The sequence below is a fragment of the Euprymna scolopes genome, chromosome 17 (assembly GCF_053919585.1).
Source record: "Euprymna scolopes isolate OS-2025 chromosome 17, ASM5391958v1, whole genome shotgun sequence".
Classification (NCBI taxonomy): Eukaryota; Metazoa; Mollusca; class Cephalopoda; order Sepiida; family Sepiolidae; genus Euprymna; species Euprymna scolopes.
Genome location: NC_136498.1, coordinates 117781614 through 117806167, shown reverse-complemented (window position 1 = coordinate 117806167; position 24554 = coordinate 117781614). Strand labels below are relative to the sequence as shown.

Below are 24554 nucleotides of genomic sequence, written 5' to 3'. Positions count from 1 at the left end.
AATCAACCTGTAGTAGTCTTGAAGAGCAAAGTTCCTTCTAATGTGAAGAAGGAAAAGTATGGGCAGAATTCTAAAATATTGAGTATGTTTTATGACGCGATTCCGGTTTCTGATTAGTCATTAGCAGAGTGTAGTTCTTATCTACGGACCTCTGTCTATAAATAGAATCTTCCAATTTTTTGTAACCATACCCTTCTCGTATTATTTGGATTCTTCGGACTACTTTTCTCATCCTGAGTATCATTGTTGAATAGCGGGGGGGGGGCTCAAAACAGATGACGAGGATAAGGGAGACACTTATATCTGACTGGAGTAATTCTTAAAGGTTTCATGTTAATACGGACTGGGATATATTAATTGATGCAACAGTTCTTATGCCCATATAGAGAGGAGGAGATACTTCACGTATGATGATGGAGAGGACATCTAATGCTTGGAAGAGTTTACGATGTTCATTATAAGATGATGTTAAAATACATTTACCTTTTCGGTTGTAAAGATAACACGAAGACGAACACTTGCAAAATATAGATGATTTCTTTATTCATCTAATCGGCCGGTCGATGATGTCAGGAATTCGAACTTGATTTACATGGTCTATTTTTCCTCTCTTCGCTCTACCTCGCTCTAACTCATCAACTGACAACTGACTCTCAACTGGCTGACTAAACTCCGAACCCACAGATTCCTACATTGAGAAATCTCCTTCGTTTATGACGTCAGAAGGGTGTTTTTCAAACGTGACTAATTTTCATGTGGCTTTACATATGTTTGTCCAAACACACTTTTGGCAAACAAAAGAATCTTCAATTCTAATATCTAACTTATTTTTTTACCGATATTTTTAATTTGCATTGTCCATTCTTTTAGCTGACATATTTAATATTCCGATTTCTAAAAGAATGGACAATCGACTCAGACTGAATTTTTAACATTCCATTTTTCTATTATCTTTAACACTTGCGTACAGGGTTCGATTCTAACCTTATCCTAATATCACTTTCACTTATCTAGTATGTCTTCTTACTTACATGATAAGGGGACAGCCCTTCATGTAACAACAGTTCTACAATGTTTTCATCGATGTAACCTCCAACTTTCTTCAGGTGTATCTTGTCGCACTCAGGAATGTTTCTGTCAAACTCAGGAATCTGAACAAAATTTCAACCGCACCCATTACTTACTTCACTGAGGTAGCATGCTCTCGTTCCGTCAGCCATGGCTGGATAGAGGTCCTAAATAATTCACGATTGTATTTTTTGATCGCCCACACTGAGAATAGAACCTTCAACCTTCAGAGAATATCACTTTTACAATTGATTTTACAAGTCCTCTAACCACTGCGCCACGAGTTCGACAAGATAAATATGAAGAAGGTCGGAGGTTATATCCACTGAAATGTTGTGAAAATGACACTCAAGATGAGAGAAGTAGTCCGAAGAATCCAAATAATCCGAATAACCAATCCTCATCTCAAAAATTCAGAAACGTCATACACTTCTCATTCTCCCAAAAATATTGCAACGCCTACAAAAAAGAACAAAAAAAGTTTTTAAAATAAAAACTTATTAATAAATGTTAGCACAAAGACGTCAGTGTTAAAGTGACGGTACATAGAGTTAATCTAATGCTGGCCTCATTTATTCAGACTAATAAGAGTGGCAATCGAAAAAATAGAAAGAAGAGTGAAAAAAATTGTCTATATGTACACACACACATATACATAATTTTTACAAAAAAGCTGGGAAATTCATTTATGAAGTAGGTTTAACTCCACGGAGTGAATGCGGTATTGTGGTAAATGGTGCCGGTCAAGAGTAATTTCACAAGTTGTATAGACAATAGAAAGACTCTGCATCTATCTCCCTCCCCCAATTCCTTGAAGGGATTTATGCCTAAGTTTCTTGTTTGTGTTTTTTTTCTTTTTATTGTTTTTCAACATGAAATTGTAAATTTTACTGCCAATAAACAATATATACAAGCTCAAAGTGTAGTATCTGCTCTGATGCTGCACTTCATTATTTTTATCTCGGTTAATGGAGGAGAAATCCTTAATGACTGAGACATTTTTTTTATTTTGTTATTAACCAGAGTTACCCTTTTGGGGGAGATGGGTTTCCTCCACATTAAAAACCAACCTTGTGTCTAACTCTGCTCTCGTGGGGAAGTAAATAATAATAATAATAATAATAATAATAATAATAATAATAATAATAATAATAGTGACAATCAACAGACAAAATTTATATCTATAAAAGTGAAACTGTCTGTGTGTGCGTACATTTCCCTACCAAATTACTCTGTCAATTTTCCCTACCAAATTACATTTCCCTACCAAACTACTCTGTCAATTTTTGGTCTACAGACTCGAGATTTGACATAAGGGGTATTGAGATTTAGGAATATCTTTTTAATTGATTTTCGGCCAGAAATTTGGTTGTCAAAATTCAACGATTTGACCTTTGAAAACTCTACCAAACTCCTCCGCCAATTTTGGGTCTAAACACTTGAAATTTATATCCAGATTACTTGGACATGGATCAAACTTTTTAATTTGATTTGAGCCCAAAACAATAAATGTTAAGGGGCCAAAATTTGGGTCAAAGTTTTAAAAAATTCGACCTCTGCGATCTCTACCAAATTACTCAGCCAATTTTTGGTCTAAACATTTGAAATTTTACATAAACAATTTCACTTTTATAGATATATAGATAGATACAGCTAAAACTTTATTGATTATTATATTGTACCCAATATATAGTAATGATTTCAAAAGTTAAAAAAAATGACTTCGCTGCCATCAGCTAGAATCGAAACCAAAACATACAGCTTTCCAGCCTGGTCCGTTAGTGTATAACCTAAACCCACACATATGCAAAAATGGTATATAAAATGTTGTTTAACTTATACCTGCTAATTAGCGCATGTGCAGAAAGAAATAGCGATAGTCGACTTACACCAAATCAATACTTTTTTTTTTAATTTGATCCTTTGGCAACTATTTTACCAGCTAAAAAAACCCAAATTGAAAGTGTTTTGCAAGCTCAAATCCCTTATATATCAAGTTTCAACTTTGAAGACCAAAAATTCAGAGAGAAGTTTGTTAGAGAATTTCCACACACACAAAGTCACTTTCATATATATATATATATATATATATATATATATATATATATATATAGAGAGAGAGAGAGAGAGAGAGAGAGAGAGAGATTTTGGCTTAAATTGTCTGATGACATAGACTGGATCATTTGTTTATCCCGTCTATAGAAACAACTTTGTAATCATTTAAGCAAATACTCCCGAATCTTAAATACTAAAAATCTACATAAATACATGTGGGTTTGCTAAAACCGTTTTATCCTAAATTCTACACAATTATGCAGAATATAGAAAATATGCATCAATAAAATATGGTGTGATAGTTAAATGAAATTAATCATCTCATAAGAAACCATCAAAAATGAATAATTAATTAAAGTTCATTTTTCACATAATACGCAAATTAGTTAACCTTTATTTAATCGCTTGCATATCCATAACTGAGTATATTAATAAATTCGTTTTGATGATTTTTTAAATAGAAAAGGTAGGATTTGCTCATAAAAAGAGGGAAAAAATCGATTTAGGAATTTTAAGTAGGACGACACCTGGAGTGAATGTAGTATTATGCTGATTGAAGATTCTAACTAGGAAAATGATAGACGTACAGTGACAAGAATGATCGTAGACCTCCTCCTTAACACTAATTTGTTTTTGTATTTTTCAGAAATAAATAATATATATAGTATCTGTTCTGATGATATTTGCCGTCCGAAGGGTCGAACTACAAAATGATACCAATCTCGTGAAAATCCGTCGCCTCTGTCAAAAGTTTTTGCGAGACATACAAACATACATACATACATAGATACATTTAAACAGACAGGTGAGATTTATATTATAGAAAACGGTTGTACGAATTTATTTAAGAATCTTAAGTAGAACGACAGCTTGTGTGAATGTGGTATTATGGTGACTGAGAACTCTTGTTAGGAATATCTTAGACAATTCAAAGGTACAATGACAAGAATGTCCACAGATTTCCTCTCCACTTTTTTGATTGGCCTTGTGCCTAACTTTGTTTTGTGTACTTCTATTTTCGAAATAAAATATATAAGATCACAGTGTAGTATCTGTTCTGATGTTGCACTGAAATTTGTCCTTAGTCAATGTAGCGGAAACCCTTCTATACTAAGGCAATTTTTATTTTTGCCTACTACCAAAGTGCCCCTTGTGTCACATTTTGCTTTCGTGGGGAAGCAATTAAATACCAATAGAAAAAGTAGGCTTTTGATATCAATGTCAGAGCGATAAAAACTGTTTTTTCTGAATGCAACAATTTTTGTCTGATCATTTTTTTTTTTGCAATTTTATGCTCATTTGTAGGTTTGAACGCCTATGCATTGATTAATATATACATTATTTAAAATATACATTGCTTAAAATATACATTGCTTAAAATATACATTGCTCAATATATACATTGCTTAAAATATACATTGCTTTGCTTAATATATACATTGTTTAAAATATACATTGCTTAATATATACATTGCTTAATATATACATTGCTTAATATATACATTGCTTAATATATACATTGCTTAATATATACATTGTTTAAAATATACATTGTTTAAAATATACATTGCTTAAAATATACATTGCTTAATATATACATTGCTTAATATATACATTGCTTAATATATACATTGCTTAATATATACATTGCTTAATATATACATTGTTTAAAATATACATTGCTTAAAATATACATTGCTTAAAATATACATTGCTTTGCTTAATATATACATTGCTTAATATATACATTGTTTAAAATATACATTGCTTAAAATATACATTGCTTAATATATACATTGCTTAATATATACATTGCTTAATATATACATTGCTTAATATATACATTGCTTAATATATACATTGTTTAAAATATACATTGTTTAAAATATACATTGCTTAAAATATACATTGCTTAATATATACATTGCTTAATATATACATTGCTTAATATATACATTGCTTAATATATACATTGCTTAATATATACATTGCTTAATATATACATTGTTTAAAATATACATTGCTTAAAATATACATTGCTTAAAATATACATTGCTTTGCTTAATATATACATTGCTTAATATATACATTGTTTAAAATATACATTGCTTAATATATACATTGCTTAATATATACATTGCTTAACATATACATTGCTTAATATATTAATATATACATTGCTTAATATATACATTGCTTAAAATATACATTGTTTAAAATATACATTGCTTAATATATACATTGCTTAAAATATACATTGCTTAAAATATACATTGCTTAAAATATACATTGCTTAAAATATACATTGTTTAATACATACATTGCTTAAAATATACATTGTTTAAAATATACATTGTTTAAAATATACATTGCTTAATATATACATTGTTTAATACATACATTGCTTAAAATATACATTGCTTAAAATATACATTGCTTAATATATACATTGTTTAAAATATACATTGCTTAATATATACATTGCTTAATATATACATTGCTTAAAATATACATTGCTTAAAATATACATTGCTTAAATATAATGAGATAAATATATATTTTTTAAATGTTTCCTTTCGTCATTGCAATTGTGCTACCTACTCTATACATGTAATGAAACTCAAGCCAGTTATATCAAACAAAGCTGATGTCAGTGCTCTATTAACCAACGATAGGAATCCCCAGGCTTTTAGCGTCTTAGTGTCTCTTGAACATCTTCTAACCCTAACAACCCATGTGAATTTCATCATCTCTTCATACAACAATATTATGCAGATAATCGTAAGGAAACAACATACACCTGCAAACACCCGGGCAACGCTGGGCTGTACTGCTAGTCTAATAATATTTTGTAAGACCAATAATCACTGGATTTGCATACGAGTAGATTTATTGCATTTCATTATTCTCAAGTATATATATATCTATAAAAGTGAATGTGTGTGTGTGTATGTGTACATTTTCCTTCGCAATAACTCTGTCAATTTTCAGTCTAAAGAATCGAAATTTGATATACAGGGTACTGAGATTTGGGAAAATCTTTGTAATCCGTTTTCGAACAGAAATTTGGCTGTTAAAAGGGTCAAAGTTCAACGATTTGACCTTTGAGAACTCTACTAAACTCCTCCGACAATTTTGGGTCCAAACAATTGAAATTTTAGATATAGGTTCCTTTGAGATGGATCTAACTTAATAACTTGATTTGAGCCCCAAACAATAAATTTTAAGGGGTCATAGTAGGGGTCAAAGTTAAAAAAATTGACCGCCGGGCTGAAATGCTAGTATATATATATATATATATATATATATATATATATATATATATATATATATATATATTTAATACTAGTCAGTAACACTTTTCACCTCTCGGCTACAAATCCTTATTTCACTTCACCTTATTTTTTACTTTTATTTTTTCTTTTTAACTTTTTTTAAATTTTTTATTTTTTTAAATTTTCTTCCTTTGAAGATTGTAATACTGGGCATGGGGTAGCCAAACCAGCTGCCAACATTGTCCTGCTTTTTATTGAAACCAGCCGAGAGCTCTTTTTATTATCCTCGTTGTTCCCTTAAATGCATATTTCATATAACTATGTCAGGTTTGACAACAGCATTTTCAAGGTAGGAACACGCTACTTACACAACAGTATATATTTTTCTATTCTCAATATATTTTCTTCTTTATATATATACTAGCATTTTGGCCTGGCGTTGCCCGAGTCTTTGGAGGTGTATGCTGAGCAAAAAATAAACAAAAAAAAACGGTCAATTTTTTTAATTTGACTCCTATTATGACCCCTTAAAATTTATGGTTTTGGGCTCAATTCGAGTTATTAAGTTAGATCCATATCCAAAGAACCTATATATATAATTTCAACTGTTTAGACCCCAAATTGGTGGAGGAGTTTGGTAGAGTTCTCAAAGGTCAAATCGTTGAACTTTTACCCCTTACCAGTGAAATTACTAGCCGAAAACTAATCACATAGATTTTCCCAAATCTCAGTACCCTGTATATCAAATTTTGAGTCTGTAGACTAAAAATTGACAGAGTTATTGTGTAGGGAAATTTACACGGACAGACAGACACACACACATATATATATATATATATATATATATATATATATATATATATATATATATATATATATATATATACAGGCTCCTTTAGTCCTTGACAGACTATGGATACCCATGTAGGGGTACCTGCGCATGAAATTTTTGTGGCAACACCTAGAATTCCCACATGGTTACTCATCTGGTACTAGTCAGGTTCAACGTTGCTTAACTTCATTGATCTGAAGAGAACCGGTGTGTCAACGTGATTATGCCGTATTATATATGTGTGTGTGTGTATATATGTGGGTGTGTGTGTGTATATATGTATATATGTGTGTATATATATACAGTCCTGGTCAAAATCATAAGATCACTTAAAAAGTAAGCGTTTACGTATATTATCGAATTTTTAATCAAACAAAAAATGGTTGAAACCATTGCCAAAAAGGGAAATATGATGGAAAAAAAAATGAAATCTGCTTCATTCGAAACCTTAACACTGATCTAATAATTATTTTTTTAAAAAACAAACATTTTCACCTGGTCAAAATGATAATGGCTTGAGGTAGTTGCTTTTCTAGCCGCACTGATGAGCTGTGAAACAGCGAAACAGTACTGCATGTGGATGACTCTCCTTCTTTCTCTCTCTCTGTATATATATATATATGTATATCCGAAATCGTATTTAGTCGTGTTTGTAATTGAACAGCATATATAGAAAGAAAAAAAAAACTGCATCGTACTTTGAATTCAAGTAGAGATCGTCTGACTGTCCAGTCGATATGAATAAGTTGAAAAAAAAAAAGAAAAAAAAAAGACAATTCTATGGATTGTGAGATGCGACAAACATTCTTCATTCAAACTGGAATATCACTTTTGGGAACCGTTCTAAAGACTAATAAGAACTATTCTTTGACGATTCTCCTCAACATAAGACCAACAGAGACTCTCTCTATATATCTCACCTACATACATACATAACTGGTCACATACATATACATAAAAGTACATATACACATGCACCCATATGCCAACACACAGACATTATAACTAGACAAAGATACGCAAAGTCTAGCAAAGATCATCCAATGTTTGAAGACTCTTGAAGACTCAAAGGACACAAATGGAATTGTTTTTTGACAGGATGAACTTTTTCGTGTCTTTTTCTTTTTTTCTTTTTTTTGTTTTTCCTTCGTATATTTTGACACGATCATCAATGAATCGCTTCTGAAACAAAAGGGAAGGAAAGCAAAGAACGACAAAAGCAAAGAGAAGGAAATTTATAGTCGCCGGTGCCATTTTCGTGCTGGTGTCTTGTCTTCAAGAGAGATCTTGTGTCTTATTATCCAACCAGACTTGTAGACATTTTCTAAAACAAATATGCGACTGTCAATTTCTCTCCGGTTCCAGATAAACCACGAAAGGTTCTTCATTTCATTTATTGAATTATTCCCCAAAAACTCACAGACTTCGATTACAAAAACAGTCGCTTGCTTAGTAAGAGTTCTGACAAGAATGAAGGCTTTTTCTCCCTATTATTATTATTATTATTATTATTATTATTATTATTATTATAAACTTCAGTTAATACAACAACAAAAAATGAAAAAGAAAAAGAGAAACTAGTTAAAATCAATGATAACTGTGGTAAGGTTCACTGACTTCTGGGGTGGAGTAGTTTGTAGAAGCCATAAAAACGAAAAAAAGGAACCTATCATGATTGATTGGTTGGTTGTTTTACGGCATATCAACCTTTTTCAGGTTATTTAATGCCGATTCTAGTTATTTTGAGGAACGATTTTTAATGGAGTATATTTTTTTTTTTTAAATCAGATTCTATTTAACCCATAGTTGGGACCCTAACAGGTACTACCACTCCGGGTCAGAGTGGACCTGGGAGCAATGGCAATTAAAGGGTGGCTCCACACTCCCCAAGGCCCGCAAGGTGGGGCCTCACCATCGGATATAGTTTTAGGTCATATCCAGGACCCTATCATGATTGGGAGAGGTTAACCTTGCGTGTGCATACAAAAAAAGTAACCCAGACTTTTTTCTATGTATACTTTTATTGATACATGAAACTCTAATATATAACGCAAATTAATTTGCAAAGGTTGTCGAAATAGTTGGAGAGTACTGGAAATCTGGGGAGACTTGTTGTCACTCAGACTCCAGGAAACACCACTAGTTGGTCTCAAAGAACAATCTTTGACGATGGCTTGTGTGAATACTCCTAGTGAGGGCTGAGAAGGGTCAATAAGGACTGAAAGACCGAGGAGCGAGCACCAACTAGACCTCGGCTGGACAAGCGCAAAGAGAACTGGGACCTTGTGGAGGCTAAGTGCCACTCATATTCCAGTATAAACCAATGGCCACTACCAGCGAAAAATCAATGGTAAGTGGCTGTTGCGATGACGCAAATTCATTTGCAAATGCTATCGAAGGAGGTGGAGATAGCTGGACGTCTGGGGAGACTTGTTGTCACTCAGCTTCCAGAGAACACCACAGGTTCCCAATCGGATCGTTTGTTGACTTGTGTGAAAGCTCCATGTGAGCCAATAATAATAATAATAATAATAAACAACTTCAGCTAATACGCAAGTATTTAGTGAGTAAATAAAAATAATAATAATAATAATAATAATAATAATAATAATAATAATAATAAACAACTTCAGCTAATACACAAAACAAATGAAAAAGAAAAAGAGAAACTAGTTAAAATCAATGATAACTGTGGAAAGGTTCACAGACTTCTGGGGTGGAGTAGTTTGTAGAAGTCATAAAAACGAAAGCAACGACCTTTCATGATTGGGTGGGTGGGGGGTAACCTTGCATGTGTATATAAAAGAAGTAACACAGATGTGGGATATACGATGTGCCTTCAAAAAGTTCTCAGACTTTTTTCGTACGGGGACTTTTATGGATACATGAACTCTAGTTCCCTCTAAAGTAATCTCCTCCAGCTGCAATGCACTTGTCGTACCGCCCCAACAACTTCTGGAAAGCCCCATGGAAGTCCTCTTGTGTGAGCATGTCAATCATCCTCGTCACAGCCGCTTTCATTTCCTCAACTGTCTCATGTAGAGATATCTCACTACTGATGCAATTCTCTATCTATATAAAAGCCAAGTACGTCCAAGGATGGAATACTGTTGCCATATCTGGGCAGGAGCTGCTAAAAACAGCCTATCCTGCCTTGACAGAGTACAAAATAGACTTTGTGGCTTAGTGGGGGATGCCCTTTTCTCTACCCTGCAACCTCTCTCCCACAGAAGAGACGTTGCGAGCCTATCCTTGTTTTATCGTCATTTCCATGGCAGGTGCTCGTCTGAACTCCAATCTCTGGTCCCCCCTCGCCAATCTTTCACGAAAAACACCCGTCTAGCTGAATTCACTGTGAAAAATTTCCCCCACTCTTTATCTGTGCCTAAATCAAAACGTGGATTCCATGAACAAAGCTTCTTTCTTAGAACTGCACGCCTGTGGAACTCTGTTCCGTCTGCCTGCTTCCCACCGGACTACAACTTGGATGTCTTCAAGTCCAATGTTAACAAATTCCTAATGAACCGCCCCCTTAAGTAAACACTTCATCAAATCTCTACACTAACGTAATGTACTTGCAATAACCCTTATCCCTGAGTGGCTTCCGGGCCTTGATAAGTGGTGATCACTGTGTAAAAAAAAAATAAATAAATAAAAATAAAAATAACGACAGCCTCTAAGGTTTTCTTTGCACTTAGGAATAAGCAAAAATCACAGGGAGCAAGGTCTGAACTTTAGGGAGGGTGAGGAACTGTCTTGATGCCCATCTTGGTCAAATAGTCTGTGACAAGGATGAAGTCGTGGATTACACCCTTAATTCTTTTGGGGGGTTTTTTTTCAAAATTATTCAGATTGGATCCATATGTTTGTTTAGCGAGCGCTTTCGATCTGAATACTTCCATCATCTCCAGGCATATCATTTCTTAAAATTGCGTAATAAAAATTGCGTTTTGAATTATATATGTATATATATTTCTTTGTCACGGTCACGTGGTGGCTAATTGGGTGGACGGACAATTTTTAACGGGGCGGGGGGAGAGGTCCATATTGATATTTACATCAATTTTTACTTTTTTATTTTTATTATACATATATAAAATTTAAACAAACATATGGATGCGACCTAAATAATTTTGAAAAAAAAAAACACAAAAAAAAATTATTCGGAGACTGGATAAAGTAAAAAAGAAGATAGTGAAACTAAAGAATTCCATACTTTTCAATAACATTTTTTTTTTTTTACATAGGCATTACCACTTATCAAGGCCCAGAGGCCACTCGAGGATAAGGGTTAAAGAGTGTACAGTAGTCAATTGAACAATATAGTAATCGTTAGTAATGGAAATTCGGTAAATTTGTTCACTTAAGTGGAACGGCTCATCAAGAACTTGTTTACGTTGGACTTGAAGACAACCATATTGTAGTCAGCTGGAAAGCAGGCAAACGAAAGACAGTTCTACAGGCGTGCAGTTCTAAGAAAGAAGCTTTGTTCGTGGAATCTACGTCCAGGTTTAGGCATAAATAAAGAGTGGGAGAAATTATTGTTAGGTTTTTCAGCTAGACGGGTGTTTTTTGTGAAAGTTTGTTGAGGGGGGGGCCATAGAGTGGAGCTCAGACGAGCACTTGCCATGAAAATAACGATAAAGTAGAGACAGACTCACAACATCTCTTTTGTGAAAAAGAGGCTGCAGGGAAGAGAAAAGGGCATCCTCTACTAGGCTAAAAAGTCTATTTTGAACTCCGTCAAGGCAGGATAAGTCCTTTCTAGTAGCTCCTGCCCAGATGTGACAGCAATACTCCATCCTTGGACGTACCTGGTTCTTATATAGGAAGAGAATTGCATCAGCAGTGAGATATCTACTGGATCAATAGAAGGATCTTACTATTTTTCCAGCGACCTTGGCAACGGATTTGATGCAACGTGTTCCACTTCAGATCAGGAGTAAAGGTCAAGCCCAGAAGCTTGTCAAAACATGAAGCCTCCTCAAGAAGAGAGCCATTTGTTTGAGTTGATGCCAAATGGGGATCAGAACGTTGATGATGTAAAGATAGAAGCTTGATTTTAGATACATTAAAAGTAACCAGCCACCTCTTCCACCATTGTACCACGAGCTCAAGATCAGAAGAGAGAGAATCAGGGAGAACTTAATTGTTTTTGTTCTTTTTTTAATTAAATTTTCACCCCAAACAAGGCACATTGCCATTATGATGCAGGGGGCTACTATGCAGGACCTAAGCTACAGAGGTACTATGTAGGGAGTTGGGCAGCAAGATGCCGGTTCACGTTATACTTGAACTTCTGCATGTCAGTACAGTTGGGGAAGCAGGGACCTGGAAGGGAATTTCAAAGTCTGGCAGTTCTGGGGAAGAAACTACTGGAGTAGAAAGCTATCTTACATCTAGGGATCTCTACTGTGTAGGGGTGGGATTTAGCTGTTTGTCAGGTTTGTCGGGGGTATTTACGTCGGATATTTACGTTTACGTGCTTATGTAGATTTGCAAACTTTGGGTACTTTAGAAGTGCAGTGAAATTATGGGCTGGTTGAAGGGAAATAACCAGTTTATGTGCAAGAAGTGAAAATGGAAATGGATGAGAACTCAAATGTGGAAAAGATATATGTAGATGATGAACTTGTAGTAACTGTTCAGTAATTCTATTATCTTGATGATATCATACTAGCACAGGAGAGAAGCAGATGCTAATGTGATAGAAAGAATTAAGAGTGGATGAAGTACGATGGTCATTCCAAAACTGAAACGTTGAAGCGTTACAAAGACGAAAGTGGTGCTATTAAAATGAGTGAGTTTTTATGCTCTAGAATTTATTTTTCTACATAGTCACCACCATTCTCAATGTGCTTTTGCCAGCCAATTGATATCTCAATCGTAAAAGTCTGCTTTGTCACTCACATCTCTGTTAACACACTGCAATCGATGAACTTCTCTCCTGACTGAGCAGATATTAACTGCATCAGTTTTGTAAGTGTTCAAGAGGCGCCGGTGAATGTTGATCCATTCAATTGTTTTCTGCATGGAAGAATTCAAGATGCATCTCTGCTTCTGACGCATGTTCATAACAAGGGTTGCTTTCTTAGAGTCTTACACAATCAATATCTGCAACAGAGAGATGAAACTTTCAGGTTATGAATGCATAAGTTCAGTCATCATAACAATGCAATTTGCAATCCCTTCTGATCCATTCGGGCGGAATAAAAAAAAATAGGAGACATTACTTTTGAAACGTCCCTCATAAGTACTGGAAACTTTTGCTATTACTAACCAGCAGAGAGTTATCGCTGTCAACTGAGGAATGATTTTATCAGGCATGTGTACACAATGTGATGATGTATGAAAGTTACACCCGCAAAACAGGAGACTTAGATGGTATGGCCACGTTGAAAGAACAGGAGTGAATTCTTGAGTTAATAGATGTAGAACAGTTGAGGTGTCAGTCCATAGAGAAAGTCCAAGATGGTCAGAAATGGCAAAGGTGAACTTAAGGAAAAGAGGGATAAATGAAGACTTGGTCAGAGAGAGATCGGTTTGGAAACCAATTTCTAAAAGCCGTCCAATACATGTGAAATGGACGTTAAATCGATGATGATCCTTTATTGAACATAATTGATGATTATGATTTTTGTCGACATTTGTTTCCCCGATATCTTTTTGTTAGGAATTCTATCTAAAAGGATATCGGGTACCTATGAGAGGGATGACATGAAGGTTGTGAACCTCTCTGCTGGTGATGTTTTCTTTTTTTGTTTTTATCATCATTCATTCATTTTGTACGAATCAGATGGTTTTGTTGGCATTCATTTCTCCGCTATCTTTCAAGTTAGAATATTTTTCTAAAACGACATTCATTCATTCATTTCAAATGATTATTGTTGGTATTTGATCAGGTGCTTCCAAGAGGGACAACGTAAAGGTTGCGAACATCCCTTCGTTCAAAGTGTTTCTGTGGGACGAGCAGGATTCGAACTTGGCTCACCCTGGTTTGCAGTCCGTGTCATTAACTACTTAACCACTATCAACTCTCCGTTGCTCTCGTCACATTCATACTGCGTCTTTCAGTTTTGATTTCGACCAATGTGTTGCAGGAGCATCATTCGCGATATTTTTCCGTTAGGAATTTACGGGATGGGCCCGTGAAGGTTGCCAACGTTCCTAAGTGGAAGCTGGTTGGTTGGTTGGTTGTTTTGTTTTACGGCATATCAACCCTTTTCAGGTTATTTAATGCCGAATCTAGGTATTTTGAGGAACGATTTTTTAATATAGTATATTTGTTTTTTAAGTCGTATTCTATTTAACCCATAGTTGGGACCCTAACAGGTGCTACCACTCCGGGTCAGAGTGGACCTGGGAGCAATGGCAATTAAAGGGTGGCTCCACACTCCCTAAGGCCTGCAAGCTGGGGCCCTCACCATCGGATATAGTTTAAGGTCATATCCAGGACCGCCTAAGTGGAAGTGTTTCTGTGGAAACGAATTGGGTTCGAACCTAGCACACCAAGGTTTTCAACCCCCATCGTTAACCAAATAGTCACCATTACCTCGATGATGATGATGATGATGATGATGATGATGATCCTCCTCCTCCAACAACAAAACAACAACAACAAATAGCTAAATAAGTACAGTGTGATTGATTGAAAGACAATACGTAATTAGATGCGAAGCATATTAATACACTGACGTTATCAAATAACCAAAAACTATTTCGTTCCAAACCCTCACCACCATCGGTACAACAAAAAAAAAAAAAAGAAAAGGCGTTAACCTCAACCTCATTTTTTTTTTTTTTAATTTTTTACTCAGTCTTTCTGCCAAAAAAAAAAAAAAAAAAAAAAATCTCAATGGTGCCAACGTAGGTGGAATGCAATCCAAATTGCTTTCGTAATTAAAAACCTTATTAAAATATAATTAACATATTTCTTTTTTGAAGCTGACATTTTTCTTTGACTTCGCTATTTCAACTTTGGTAAATAGTCTTTGTTGATAGAATCATGATTATTTTTTTTATTTATCTATTTTTTTTTTTTTTTGCTAATGAGTCATCACTTATCAAAGCTAAAAGCCACTCGAGGACAAAGGTTACTTAGATTGAACGTTGAATGAGGATGAGTATTATGAGAGGATTGAGTGGAATAAATATGATTTGATGACTTGTGAGGACGCTCTATGACAAGTGAGTATTGCCATCAGACTTGATGATGACTATGTTGTATTCCTCAGGGAAATGCTGCAAGATTGCTCCACAGAATGAAAGTTCTTGATAAAAAACTCTGTTCATGGACACTTTGTCTGATGTTAAGTATATGGAAGAAGAAAGGAAAGTTATTTGCTGTTGGGGTAAAAAGACTTCTTGCTGTGTATGCTTTATGATAAAGAACCAGAGATCGGAGCTCAGTCGAATATTTTCAATGTAAATAATGATAGAGTAGAGAAAGACTAGCAACGCCGATTCTGTAATAAAGAGGGTTAGAGAACAGAGATCTTTACCTACTAGATTGCAAAGTCGATTTTATAAACTTATAATATTTTTATTTCGATAAATTGGTAGATTAACACCCTCAGATACCCCTCTAAAAAGAAAATGATATTCTAATTTTTAAGCAATTACTCTGCAAAGCCTGACAGAAATAAAACAAAAAACAAAAAAAAAGCTATTACTTTGGAATTTAGATTGGGGTACCAGTTTTGTATATACATTTATTTAAATTCATCTTTATTTCTGGACCATTCTAATTTTTATGGCGGTTAGCTAATGTTTTAGCACTAAGCCTGATTTCAACTGGCAAAGTCATAAAACTACACGTAATAACCTAAAAAAGTATTCCTCCTTGCTCACAGAAATAATATATATTGCAATGATGACAGGAAGACCCATTTTAATGTTTATGAGTAAAAGTGGGAAATGAGAGAAAAAAAAACAATAATTTAATGGGGGAGACCAGCTGACCGGTTTCGCCCTTTTTATAAGCTGAATCGAGGGATTTACTTCTTTTTTTTTTTTTAAATTTCATTAATAAAATCGACTGAAATGGGAAACGATACGTTTAAAATAAAATGGGAGACGATTCGTTTAAAAAAAAAAAAAGCGATATAGTGTATTAGAAAAAAACATAAACAGATATATATCTAAAATACCGAAACGTATGATATCACCTAGAAGCTGATCACGTTCAAACCGAAGAGACTTTCTCTCTGTTTGCAGAGATGATCGAATGAGCATGACTCAGAATAGTGAATGAGTCAGTGTTAAAGTTTCTGGTACCTGCCGAGTTTTTAAGCAAATGTTCAGCTATAGAAGACCCGGATATATTAATAAGAACGTCTCTCTCTCTCTCTCTCTCTCTCTCTCTCTCTCTCTCTCTCTCTCTCTCTCTCTCTCTCTCTCTCTCTCTCTCTCTCTCTCTCTCTCTCTAATATATATATAATTATTATTATTATTATTACTATTATTATTATTATTATTATAAGAGACGAATATTGGCTGAAGAGAGCTTGATAAGGATACCTTAAACGGGCCTTATTATCGGGCTTGAAACCGACGGTACCAATGATCTGTCTCAACTAACAACTTTCTGTACACAAAATATATATATACTAGCAAAAGTACCCGTCGTTGACTGGGTTCAAAAACAGCCTACAGAAAATGGACTCTGATTTATGAAAGTATGATAGGTTATGAAAAGGAAGGCTTGTAAAGAAATAGCTTCGAATTCGGGGGGTATCAAAACCAAAGCAAAATATGATGAAAGTAAAAATAAAATAGATAAACCCCATAATTTATTATACCATACCTGTTCACACGGAAACACTTATCACAATATTCTGTGGATCTATATTAAAAAACCTTGTTAAACTTTGTGACATATTTCCATTCTATGGAGGTCAGGTGCGAACGAACACCCCCATAATTTTATTATACCGTATTTCTTCAAACTGAAACATAATTATCAAAGTACACTTACGCAGATAGATATGAAAAGTCTTTATTAAAGTTTGTGCCTATTTCCATTCTATGGAGGCTAGGCGCGAACGCAGACCCCACAATTTTATTATACCATCCCTATTTAAGTTAAAACATACTTATCAAAGTATTCTTATGTACATCTATATCAAAAGCACTTGTAAACGTTTTTTTTTTTAAATTTTTTTTATTTCCATACTTTGTGGACCAGGCGCGAATGCAAACCCCACAATTTTAATGAATCATCATTATGCCAGATCAATGTGCCTCGATACATCTATCATTATATGTAATCAGTTTTTTAAAATAGTCAACCATATAGGAGCCTATTCGTGACCAGACACACACACACACACATTCAGCTTTATATTTTTATATTATATATATATTCAACAATTCTGCCGACCTTTTCCACATTTTCAATTCTTGAAGAAAAAAAAAAAAATAAGAACTCACAAGAAACTAAACATGATTAAGCCCAGAACTTCAACTCTCAATGTAAACGCCCACTACAAGGTCTCCTTCTCTAAAATGTAAGATTTACATTCTAACCTCCCATAGGTTGAAATCCAATTACAGGAAACCAAACCTGACCTATTATTCCTGTGTGAAACTGGCATTGATCCGACCGTTTCCCTAGATGAGTTTGTGATTAAAGAATACTCAAACTAGACATCAAAATTTTGACCCTCATTGAATATGTGCCCACATTAGTGATGGCTTTCCATGTGGTAGAAACATTTCCAGAGAAGATCCTAATTTGCCCTATATGTGCTTCAGAATAGCACTTGCTTACAGATCAGCATATTTCCTCCCTATCGCTCCCATAACAGCAGAGTTACTATCATGGAAAGTATTTCTGAAAAAATTTGACCACATTCTGTCCGCCCATCCTTCGGCTAAGATTCACGCTTGCAGAAACTTCAATGTCCATAATGCTGAATGGATAGCCGACTCCAATAAAACGGATGATGAGGGGAAGTACTGTCATGACTTCTCAATTGCCTGTGACTTAACACAAATTGTTCATGAATCCACCTGCATGCCTGACTCTGACAGACAATATGCAAGTCTCTTTGACTTGCTTCATACAACTTACCCAGAAATGTGTTCATCTTCTGTTCTATCTCAGTTGGAATCTTCCGATCACTCAGTTGTCTCGGTTAAGATAAAAACAAAATGTAATAAACACTTGGATGTACCTCTCCATCGCACTATGTACCGATACTCTTTGGCTGACTTAGACGACTTCCGAATATTCATATCAGATATACTTCTGCACTCCATGTTCAAAAAGAACATGTTCTCTATCAGATTTGACCGAATAGTAAATTTTTGATATAGATTGCTTCATACCCACCAAGGAATTCCAGCAAAAGTCCAACAGTCAGCCTTGGTTTATTTCAGAATGTGCTGCTACCATTGCACACAGGAATCACGATTTCCATTGCTTCCAACATAATAGATTTTGTGAAACTAAAGCCACCTTTAGGACTGCCAGCAACCATCGTAAAAGAATAATAAAGAATGCAAGAGATTCGTACGCTCAGTACATCAAGTTTAAAGTAGCTGAGCAGCAGCTTGGTTCCCACCAGTTTTGGCGAATAACAAACAGGGTCCTGAACAGAATTATATCCTCTAGCCCTACCATTATCAATAAACCTGGGGTAATCTTGTCAGCATCTGGCAAAGCAAAACTCTTTGCCAAGAACTTTGCAGCAAGTTCTACCCTTTGCAATCACGGCCGCCTACCTCCTGTCTTCCCTCATATGACTGAAAACACATTAAGCAACATACAAATTTCTGTACGTGATGTTACCAAGCTTATCAAAAACCTTGATTCTAGTAAAGACACTGGCTCCGATGGGATTCCATAAAGCTCAAAAAGCTTCAGTTGGAACTAGCTTCCATACTTAGAAAGCTGTTTAAAGCCTTATGCCGAAATGCTTCCCAACACCTTGGAAAACTTCATCAGTTTGCCCAGTATTTAAAAATTCCAGGGAACAGTCATCTTCCTCTAAGTGAAGACCAATCAGTCTCCTGTGCATCATGAGTAAGTTGTTGGAATCTGTGATAAACAGAGAAGTAGTCAACGACCTCAGCAAAAATAACCTGCTCAATGACATGCAATATGGTTTCCATTCTGCAAGATCTACAGCTGATGTACTAACTGTCATATCACACAGAATTAGTGAATCTCTAGCTCTTGACATATCAAAGGCTTTTGATAGAGTGTGGCATAAAGATTTTCTTCACAAGATCGTCAGCTATGGAATAGCTGAGAATGTCCCCTCAGTTATTTAATCTTTTCTCACTGACAGGCTTATAAGAGTAGTCGTTGATGGACAGAAATCAGAAACTCATTGTATTAATGCTGGCGTCCTTCAGGGTCTTCAAGATCTTTTTGATTCCCTCTTTTCTGACCTTGAGAACGTGGTGCAATGGGGGAAAAGGTTGCTGGTTAATTTTAATGCATCGAAAATCAAGCTTCTCTTCTTTCATCGCAAAACTTCAACCAATTCTATAATTGTCGTTCTTTGTCCTGGATGGAACTCTTTAAAAAAATGAAAACAATAAAAACTAAAATTCTCCTAAAAACCATAAATGCAGAAGTTCTGAAGATTGGATATAATTTTTCCCTTTCATATCTGGAATGAAAATCAGTCCTAGGAGGTTATCCAACAAGGGGCTTTCAGAGTTGGCCACTCATTTCAACTAAGGTAAAAATGGATCTGAGCATTGGTGGTGAAACAAGAGAATTAAAAGTAACAAACCAATTTTTTCTCATTCACCAACAAATTCAAAACAAGATCATCAATGTTCTTCAAAGTGCAGCCATAACCACACACTTCTATATAAGAGCCATTGTCTGTCTGTCTGTTAAGTTAAAGTTTAAAATCATCTCTTTACAAATTGAATTGCAAACACGTCCAAACATCTTTTTAAAAAGATTCTATCCATCAGTTTATCTGTCAGATTTAAAAATTAATACAGGTTGACCCCCTTCCCCCTAAAAAAAAAAAAAAAAAACTGGCACCCATGAAATTGTTATTAAAATTCACAGTACTTTCTGCAATCCATTATATGTGACTTGCTCAACAAGTTTCGGTCATGAATTTTCAAGAGTCTTTGGAACTCTCTAGTTTTTCTGACACATTCCCTCCTATGATGTCATATCCTGTCATGTGATTCCGATTCTTGAACTTATAATGGAATTTTCCACTTTTTTTTTTTTTACTTCATCTACCCTTATGAAAAATACCGTTCTTAAGATTATTTTCACACCTGCAAACACGAAATGAATGCCGAAAGCAGGTGAATAGCAATAACTTACCACTTCTTTAGAATGGGGAAGTTCCTGCGAATTTTCTTCCCGGTGAATCCGAACTCTTTGACATGTTTTCTTCTGTAAGTAACAAGAGTTTCCTTTGTTCTGGAAGGAAAGAAATGGAAAGAAAAATGTCAGGTTTAAGTATCATTTCGGAATGTGCAGACATATTTCGCTGACGTTTTCATCAGGAATCAGTAGCCAAAATATTCGACTTTGATTGCGATAATTTTATTTTATTGCGGACTATTATACTCATCTTTTTAGTTGTTGTTGTTTCACAACGTTTTCGTCAGGTGGTAACCGTGTGGTGAGACAACAATAACTATGGAAAGGCAGTAATTGCCGAGAATGCAGTTTGGAGATTCGGAGTTACCACCTGATGAAGGCCAGAGGAATAGTTAGCCGAAATGTCATGAAACAACAACTAAGAAAGATGAGGATAAGAATAGTCCGCAATAAAATAAATTAATAAATTAATACTCATCTCAATAATGAATTCCAATTAAATAATATATATTTGATTGCGATTCCTCAAATTTTTAACAGATCTATCACCAATTACGGCTCAAACTCCTGAAATTTAAATCTTCAAAGTAGTCTATATATATATATATATATATATATATATATATATAGTGCATATGAGCGCATGGAAAAATAGCAGCAGCAACAGCGAAGGATGGCTGGTTTGCGAAGAGATTAGCAGCAGCAGCAGCCATACATCGTACATATGCAAATTAAGAAGGTTGCACAAGAAGAAAAAAGGAGAAAAGGAGAAAAAATGCACCACATGGTCAGAGAACCAATGTCGACGTCAACGAAAACGGACGCGTCAATGCAAAGGCAAAAAATGGCTGGCTACAGCTGGCATGAGGTCAGAGGAGAAAAATGTACACCAGGCGAGATGGACGATGGTGAGAGACGTAAGTGGTGTTGAAACGGCAGAGCAACTGCAATAAATGCTTTTGTTAAAAAGGAAAAAAATGCCGACCCGGATTTTTGTTTATTTCTTGTTTGTTTGTGACGACAACGCTACATCTGCTATTATATATGTTTCTGTGTTTGTGTGTGAGTTCGTTCCCTATGAACTCGAAAACAGCTGAACCGGTTTTTATAAAAATTTCACACAAAGGTTAGTCATGTGGCTGACAATGTTCTTAGATAGGTGTTCTTTTGGAATGTCTTTGATAAGTATCGATAACCGATGATCAAAATAATCGGATGAAAGAAGGAACACACGATTTCAACCAAAGTTAACACCTTACACAACCTAACATCACAAGTGCATTTGAGAAGATTTATTGTCGCACAAGAAGAAAGGCCAGGCATATAAATCAACAATAATTTGACATCATGATACTTGATTTTTTCATTTTAAACTTAAATTCAAGCCATTATCAATGCACAAGCAGTAAGGCCATGCATATAAAATCAACAGTAGTCTCTTTGCTATGATAGGATGCATCACAGCATATGCCTTTCAGATGATCTGACTATGTACAAACAGAATGTTGACTATAATGTTTGTTCACATTACATTTAAACTTCTACAGCCATGAAAGCAGGAAGCAGGGATGGAATACCGAAGTCTAGCAATCAGAGTAAAGAAACATTTAGAGTAGTAGGTTTTCCGGCACTTAGGGACCTCTACAATTTAAGAGTTAGATTTTGCTGTTTGTCAGGTCAATTGGTAATATATACGTCTGTTAGATGTTGGTCAGGCAATACAGATAAAATTATTTATGTTAAGATGTTTTAATAGAAAAGAATGCTCGAACACATACAATAATTTACAAAATAGGTTTGACCTTTACAGTCTTATGGTGATGTGGACTTTAAGGAGGGCGCTTAAAAGACACATATCATTTTTAGCCAGGAGAGAGAGTAGACTGAGTCAGTAGACAGAGGGAGAGAGACGGTCTTCAGATCGGGATGGCTCCAAGTAGATAGGGTCAGAAATCGCGATAGTCAGAATAAGTGTTGCAACTTTCCAATTGGGAAACATCGGTAAATAAAGTTGCTGAAAAGACAACCCGAGATTTATGGATTCATTGAGATGAATCTCATTTGCAGTTTTCCGCAAAACAAGATCAGATATGTTTCTCTGATTGGCCCAATGTTAAAACTCCAGAGAACTGTTATCTGTCCCTTTCTGTTGTAAATGTTACAGGTTCGTTGTTAGACTGTATCTGTTAATATATCAATACTGTCGGAAGTGTTATACACGCATCAATTCAGTGAACAATAGCTAAACTAGATTAGACGAACACATATACATACACACGTCATATAGATATGACTGTGACATGTATATACAAATGCATATACACTCTTTATAGACACATTAATTAGAAAAACATTTTATACCACTAGACAATACACGAATTTAGACACGTTATATATATATATATATATATATATATATATATATATATTATATGTTTTATATTTTTATAGAGGGAATTAGGCCTGGAGTCTAAAGAGCAGAGTTTATTTTAATTTTATTCCTAATTTTCTATTTTCTTCATCAACATAAAATTAATAACTTCGTTCTTATGTTTTTTTAAAAAAATATTTGCAGAAATATCCGCCTTAAGACAAAATGCTAGTTTTACTTTGGTGTCTTAAACTTATCCTCCTCCCTATCTTTTTCTGATGAGGAGATTATGTTCCAAGACAAAACCTTTGTCAATTATTGTCAATAATTATTGTCAATTTTAATAAAATGAACATCGTTTCCGAAACGATCGTACATTCGAGCTGATTTTTGTTTGTTTTTTCCTTTTAAAACTGATTTATAATTCATAATTATTAATCTTTTTCCTCAGTATACATATATATATATATATATATATATATATATATATATATATATATATTTTATTATATTATTATATATAATAACCAGGGAACTTCTCTAACTACACTGGTTAAAAAGCTTAACTCTACCAATACCCACTTTTCAATTAAATGGACCATCCTAAAAAAAGTTAAGTCTTATACTCCAGGATCTAAGTCTTGTCACCTGTGTACATCTGAAGCTATAACTATTATAACCTCCCTTCAAAGTAGTAATATAATAAACTCTAAAAACGAACTGATCTCTTATTGCAAACATATGTCCAAGTTTAAATATGGTAAATTTGAAATCACATAGCTATTAATTTAACCCTTCAAATATATATCTTTTCCCATAATTTTTTTTTTTTTTTTTTTTTATATAATCTTACCTTCTAAGCTTTTTATATTTTTAATTTTAAAATTTTTTTTTGTTTTTCTTTATTTCTTTGGCCGGTTTTCCATCTGCTGTCTCCGTTTTATGGTATAAGTATACCAATTAATTAAATATATACATCAACCTACTCATTTTTATTCTATGTATTTGTTTACTTATATTTAACTATATGCATTTACATACATGTTTATTTGCCTTATTCCAGAGTTTGCAGATACCGGCCTCTCCTCTTATTTTGTATGTAAGTATGTATGTTTTTTGTTTAACTTGTATATGTTTTTGGATATGTGTATATGTTTATGCATGCGTGTGTATATGTATATATATGTGTGTGTTATTGTATATGTATTCATATATGTGTATATATATTTATATGCGTGTTTGTATGTATATACATGTATGTGTGCATTTGTGTGTCTGTATGTATGTATGTATATGTGTATGTATGTATGTGAGTGTATATATATAATTTTCTATTTATTTATTTATTTATTTTTATTTTATATATATTTTTTTTAATATATGTATATGTATGTGCGTGTTTGTGTATATATATATATGTATATATGTGTGTATATTTATAACAGACGCCCCATTTCTTGAACTTGGCCATTTATTTGTTCTTCTGATCAGTTTTCTTAATTTATTTCTGAGACTTTCACGTGCATATCTAAGCTGACCTAATTATTAATGCTAACTTTCGCGCTTTTTGTCTGGGTCAGTTTGACCTTGCTTTTCAAATTTAAATTGTCACCGTTTTTTCGGGGTTTTTTTTAGCCTTAA

At 34.3% G+C, this 24554-nt stretch overlaps 1 protein-coding gene across 1 annotated transcript in view; it reads right to left on the bottom strand.

Annotated features, from left to right (window-relative positions):
- The window catches only part of LOC145296926 (ubiquitin-like-conjugating enzyme ATG10), a 403301-nt gene that overhangs the window by 196939 nt on the left and 181808 nt on the right, over positions 1 to 24554 (bottom strand). Inside the window, exon 2 of the mRNA XM_080143128.1 lies at positions 20540 to 20638. Within this exon, the coding sequence (XP_079999254.1) occupies positions 20540 to 20638 (99 nt within the window). The remainder of the gene's footprint in view (positions 1 to 20539; positions 20639 to 24554) is intronic.